Genomic DNA, 5,779 nt, shown 5'->3' with positions numbered 1-5,779 from the left:
ATTCAAACCACACCTCCCAACCCGGTCAATCCATCAACCTACGACATCACCACCCACCGCGCGCGAGCCAATTGACCCTCTCGCCCTCTCCCGCTCCCTCCGCAAGCTCGCCCACGATGCAGGCCCTCCGCACTCGAACCGCCTGCATCGCTCGCCAGACGAAAACGCCGACGGCCCTCCGCCAGCCCCGCCGCTTCGCTTCTGACCACCACCACCATGCTGAGCCCGTGAACGAGCCCATCGGCAAGGGCTTCTGGGTCAGCCTCGCCGTCATCCCCACGAGCTTCATCGTCTACTCCATCTCCCAGCCCGGCAAAGGACGGCCAGGACCCGTGGCTCACCCGCAAGATTCACTCCTACTGGTCCTGGCAGAGCGCCTGGGAGGAGCGCAACCACCTGCATACCAAGGCGGTTGAGCAGGCCGGTTTTCGACCGCGCCCTCTTCTTCTACGCTGAGCCCAACAGGGATGTCGATGTGCGGTTCCCCGAGTACGTTCTGTCTTTTTCTTTCTCCTGTCTTCCGCTCCTCCCGACAGAACACACCCAGCGCTGACATGGTTCCTCCCTTAAGGGCCCTCCAAAACTCGGCCGCGCGCAACGTTGTCGCCGGCTCGCAGACCAACCTCGACCACGTCGTCGCCCACTACCAGAAGAAGCACATCGAGGACGAGGAGCGCAAGGCGAGGAAGCTGGCGGCGGAGCAGCAGTAAAGCGGGTCAGCGTTCGCGAGTGTGTGATACCGGTACATAAACTTTTTAGCAGAGAGACGGGAAATCTGCAACACCTATTCCATTTGTCCACATGGTTGTTCTCAGCATGAACCACTTGTGAAATGAGCACTCAAGGGCACAAAGTGACGACTCACAACCCAGGCGAGGCAAAAGAATGTGACGGGCATTGAGATACTGAGAAGGCACAAGCATGAAATTGTTCCCCCGAATGCAGAACCTGTCCCAGAACACTGACGACCAGGGCCTTTTGAAGAGCGCAGGATCGGGCGTCTCCCAAAGGTATTGCCTTGGCTGGCTGAATATTCGCGCCTTCTGATTTAGAGACGCATGAACATGAGAAGATAGTGCCTGCCGTGCTTCTCGCAAAAAGATTACCATACCTTAAGGCCGCCGAAGACATTGGTCGTGCTTGTACCGACAGCAGCAGCCTCATTGTTCCAACCTATCCGCAGCAAGAGCAAGCTCGTTGCGCCTGCTCCGCGAGCGTCACTTTCATGGATCCTGACCTTGTCAAAGATGCATCCTCAACTCTCTCCCTCCTCTACCCTTTCTTCCTCTTCTCCAACACCATCTTTCGCCCAGCCCATCCCGTTCATAACATCCATTCATACCCGTCCACATCCTTGGTCATCCAGGTTTGTCTTGAGCTTTTCCATCCACGTACAATTGTATTACCCAACAGTCGATACCATGGCAGATTTAGGTATTTCTACCATCACCGAAAATCAAGATGAGGACATGACGTCCACTTGGGTTCAGTCCATCGCGCAACGACTGGCACCCCTCCCCGACCCAAATACTCGGACATCTCAGACAAGCCTCTTAGGGCCATTCCCTTCCGTTTCACAGGCTGTCGGGGTTCAAAGGGGTCAGACGGCCCCGTCAGCTCCGCTGTCCATGTTGGTCAATCCAGAACCTCAGGGCTCGCAAGCCTCGCAGGCCCCCCCAGCTCTGCTTCGAACTGCATCAGTTCGGTCTTCCAGGGCTCCACGAGCTTCTCAGATCAGCACGAGCTCGCGAGTATCCAAGCCATTTCATGGTTCACAAGGGTTTCCCACAAAAGTCGAATGTACCGCAGGCTTCGCGGTCTCCATCTATCGTCCAAGGCTGTCCAAACATTTCCCGGCACCCATCACACACCCCAGGGTAACCAGAGTGCGCAGGATGGCCCAGAATCTCAAGAATTGCAAATCATGCAACCGGGACAAGTTGAAACAGGTACCCAAACTGGGCCGGGCGATGGGACTCTCGCAGATGCTCGTGGCGGCGAACGCTCGACTGCACTCCCAATGACAGCACTTACAGGAGGGCTCCATGCTATGGCAGATTCCTCCACTGACGCTCTCCTGCAAGAAAGTGCTCCTGGTCCATCTCGAAACTCCGCAGCCCATCCGGTCACGACCAGTTCATCCTCCGATGCCGTACCTGTCGAGCTCGCCGAGTCATTGGCCAGACAGCGTCCTAGAGACACCAATGACGAAGACGACATGGCGATCACACCAGCACCACCTCTGACAGTGCCTGACATTCGCCCAAACCCAAGGACAGCGAGGCCGGAAAGTCTCGTCATGTCTGGACCTTCTTCTATTCAGGGGTGTGGTGACGGCCTCTTCACCAAGTTTCCAGTTGCAAGAAGTCAAATCATTTTCGAAGAAGTTTCAGTTCTCCGGGCGGTCGCTGACTATGACAAGATGTCTGGTGCCTGGAATGTGATATCACACAACAACCAAAAACGACTGATGGCCAACTATCCAGACCTGGAAGTTATACCCGGGGTGTACGATCGTACCCAAGACAGAAACAACCGCAAACTTTGGAACTTACTTCAAACGCATAGCTTTGAAGAGCAACAGGAGACACACGAGGCCAAGAAAAGTGTCTTCCATCTTGGCAGCAAAGTCAACCATGCATGCCCTGCCGGGCCCAACAGTCGAGTCCGAAGCCGGGTGAACGCCACGATGGAATGCCTTCCTCAAGTCAAAGATGATGTTGTGTTCGCCAGGTTCAAAGCTCTTCGCGACCTGGAGGCAGGAGAGGAAATCTTTGTCGACTACATCTCTTCTCCGCACTTCAGATGTCTTTGCAGCGTATGCAAGGAACGCAGGTGCGTGACATGGCATTAGCACAACCTGTCAGAAAATGCCAAGTCCTTTGGCCCAAGAGCCAAGGAGGCTCTCAAGAAGTTTCGCAGAAATTCTTGTGGAGGCCTTACAAAGATGCTGAGGAAGCTGTCCGCTGCGGACAGAAACCTGGATGTTGATGTTCCTCAAGAACATACGTAGGGCCGTTTCTTCCAGCTATTCTACGACGCGGAATTGGCTTGCCCATATTGAGTACTCATGAGGCGTTATATACAGGCGTAGCAAGATCGCCATGCACGAAAGCGGATCTGCAGCGTCAATATTGCAGCTTTATTATTAGTTTGAATGAGTAGCAAGCGTTTGGTTTTACAGCCTCGTCTTGTGATTGACATACTTAGCTTGTCTGCAGACGGTTGTGAGATCGCGTCATGGGATCGGCTCCACGGCTGCAGCGAGTCTTAGCCACGGTAAAAAAGAGTTGTCCTCTGCTGATACTGGGTTGCCGACGGTGGACGGAACTCTCTCCTGAAACCTGAGGCGAGGCACTACACCCGAGACGCACTACTACATCCGAGACGACACGACACAGACATGAACATGCATAGATGGACAGCAGGTGAATCGTAAAGCATCTCTTTTTGGGGTTGCAAGGCGTTTATTCACTACCGTTGCCGAATCAAGGTGGTAGCGGCTTTGCACTGCCATGCTACCGAGTCCATTCCCGTTCGCCTTTGTTTGATGACCGTGAATGCAATAACCTCTGTCCCTTCGTGCCGACCAAATCGTTGACCACCAACACCCATCCCACACCTTACTTCAGGGGAATGAAACGGGAAGAGTGCGTGGCACCGATACCGGGACGACCGTGCTTGACGGGCTTGCTGTGGTGGTTGTTAGCAACTTGCGTCTCTCGATGCGACGTCGCTTGGGCGCGGGCGCGCTCGCAGCGCGACGCATGGTGGGAACGTACTAAGAGATGGAGAACTCTCCAAGGTAGTGGCCAACCATCTCGGGCTTGATCTCAACCTGGTTGAACTCCTTGCCGGAGTAGATGCCGATGACGCTGCCGATCATCTCGGGCACGACAATCATGTCACGCAGGTGCGTCTTGACGAGGTCGGGCTTCTCGTTGGGCTTGGCCTCCTGCTTGGCCTTGCGGAGCTTCTTGATGAGACCCATGGGGCGGCGCTTCAGGCCGCGGTTGATGCGTCTGCGGGCACGGGCGTGGACGACATCGCGGAGCTGCTCGGAGTCGAGGTCGAGGAGACTGTGCGGTTTCGTATTAGCTCTGCTGTTCCGTCTTGTATCATTCGTGCCTCGCCGCTTGCTTGCTCGGCTTGCCCAAGATCATCACTGTGTAGGTGCACAAAGAGGGGGGAGGTGGAGGATTGGGGCTACGTACGCCTCAAGGTCGATTCCACGGTAGGAGAACTTGCGGAACGCTCTCTTCTTCTTGAGCTCGGCGGCCTCCTCAGCGTTCTGCGTGGTTGACCCCAGGTTAGCCTTAAAAAGTTCCTCTTCTCTTCGTTTTGGCTGCGCTGCGACGATTGCGCTGCGAACTACTCGGTTCTTGTTGCTCCTCGTTCTTCCGCCGTCCACCGTTCACACACACACGCAACATACGCTGCCGCCAAGTTTCGATGCCATGTCTCTAAGGTTCCGTCGTCGATGTGGTGATGGTGGCGGCGGCGGCAGCAGTGGTGATGGTGTGAGTGGGTGGTGGGCGGCAAAACGAGCAGAGAGCAGTCGCATCGGCGCTCGCCCGCAGCGCAGGAGGAAGAGACAGCACGTACGTATTCGTCGTCAGCCATGGTTGCGGTCGTGAGGTTCAGGGAATTCGCTTCTCGATGTGGACGTCGAAGAGCGAATTGCTGGATTGGCGTGGCGTGGGATGGAGTTGACCTGGTCGGGTTGCGGTTGAGAGGGTCTCGCTTGACGAGGTCACGAAAATGGGGCAGACTCAAATTTCTGAGAGGGCTCACCTGCCCTACGGGCGGTATTGGTGGTGACGGTCATGTGATTGCGAAAAAGGGCCCCGCTGTTCTCTCACCGAGGTATGCGATGACAATGATCCGTGCGCGTCTCGGTGAGCCAGATGCAGGAGAGAACCCGGACGGCAAGCGACCCCACATCTTGAATCATAGATGGAGGGGCCAGCATCCATCACGCAATCGTCCCGCTTGCATGATCCATCATGCAGGCCATCGACAGCAGCCAGCTTGATCATCGAAGAGCGTCAGGCGTGCGCATCCCAAGGAGGTGTCTATGGCCATTCACTAATTGCGAATTGTGACAGACAATTGGAGCAGCGGCTTGGTACGCCCGCAGACATCACCAGAGGAACCATATCATCACGCCCTCCAGGCTTGAAGCAGATGCGTGATTGCTATACTCACATCACACACAACATCCCCACCAACGCCATGATGCACCACCCATCCACCAGCCGTTTCTCATACTCATGCAGACGCCCCATGCTACATCGCTCATGTCGTCACTTTTTATCCCCGCCCTTCCGTCCCATCATGACCCGAACCGCCTCCTCTACAGCCTCGCTCGGATCACAGTCCACCTGTTCCCGGAACGCCATCCGTATGGTCATATTCAGCCCAGGCAGCGTCTCCTCGTCACCGGCCTCCCAGCAATGCATCTCACGTACAACATCGCAGACCGCCGCTGCCGCGCACGCCTCCATCCCTTCTGCTGATCCTCCTCCCGCCTTGTTCGAGCTGGACCTGGCAGTTCCGCGCCGCGCCTGACCGCGCAGGAAGTGTACGCCATGCCGAAACACATTCTCAGCAACGGCCACGTTCCACTCGTTGACGACGTGTCGCGGGTACTCGGCCATACGCCGCGTACCCAGCTGATCCTCGAACCCCCTCGTCGCCAGGTCGCCGAGCACGATCAGCGACGCGAGGTCCTGCGCGGGCAGCGCCCGGACCGCGGCGGAGTTGCGCCTCGGGGAGG

At 56.4% G+C, this 5,779-nt stretch overlaps 4 protein-coding genes across 4 annotated transcripts; 2 read left to right on the top strand and 2 right to left on the bottom strand.

Annotated features, from left to right (window-relative positions):
- Nucleotides 1-116: 116 nt before the first annotated feature.
- Nucleotides 117-710, top strand: VDBG_06159 (conserved hypothetical protein; the record flags this gene model as incomplete). The annotated part of the gene is made up of 2 exons (XM_003003671.1): nt 117-362; nt 537-710. 2 exons carry the CDS (start codon nt 117-119, stop codon nt 708-710), a joined length of 420 nt encoding a protein of 139 aa, XP_003003717.1.
- A 1,088-nt stretch (nt 711-1,798) lies between these two features.
- Nucleotides 1,799-2,854, top strand: VDBG_06158 (predicted protein; the record flags this gene model as incomplete). The annotated part of the gene is made up of 2 exons (XM_003003670.1): nt 1,799-2,508; nt 2,569-2,854. The coding sequence occupies 2 exons, from the start codon at nt 1,799-1,801 to the stop codon at nt 2,852-2,854; spliced, it is 996 nt and encodes a 331-aa protein (XP_003003716.1).
- A 578-nt stretch (nt 2,855-3,432) lies between these two features.
- VDBG_06157 (40S ribosomal protein S15) lies at nt 3,433-4,459 on the bottom strand (the record flags this gene model as incomplete). The annotated part of the gene is made up of 4 exons (XM_003003669.1): nt 3,433-3,693; nt 3,783-4,079; nt 4,215-4,291; nt 4,436-4,459. The coding sequence occupies 4 exons, from the start codon at nt 4,457-4,459 to the stop codon at nt 3,624-3,626; spliced, it is 468 nt and encodes a 155-aa protein (XP_003003715.1).
- Nucleotides 4,460-5,306: 847 nt separating this feature from the next.
- VDBG_06156 (predicted protein) lies at nt 5,307-5,660 on the bottom strand (the record flags this gene model as incomplete). Its single annotated transcript, XM_003003668.1, has 1 exon — nt 5,307-5,660. The coding sequence occupies one exon, from the start codon at nt 5,658-5,660 to the stop codon at nt 5,307-5,309; it is 354 nt and encodes a 117-aa protein (XP_003003714.1).
- Between the last annotated feature and the right edge of the window lie 119 nt (nt 5,661-5,779).

Source organism: Verticillium alfalfae, genomic scaffold, assembly GCF_000150825.1.
Source record: "Verticillium alfalfae VaMs.102 supercont1.7 genomic scaffold, whole genome shotgun sequence".
Lineage (NCBI taxonomy): Eukaryota > Fungi > Ascomycota > Sordariomycetes > Glomerellales > Plectosphaerellaceae > Verticillium > Verticillium alfalfae.
The sequence above is the reverse complement of the archived record's forward strand: the minus strand, read 5'-3'. Positions and strand labels throughout refer to the sequence as shown.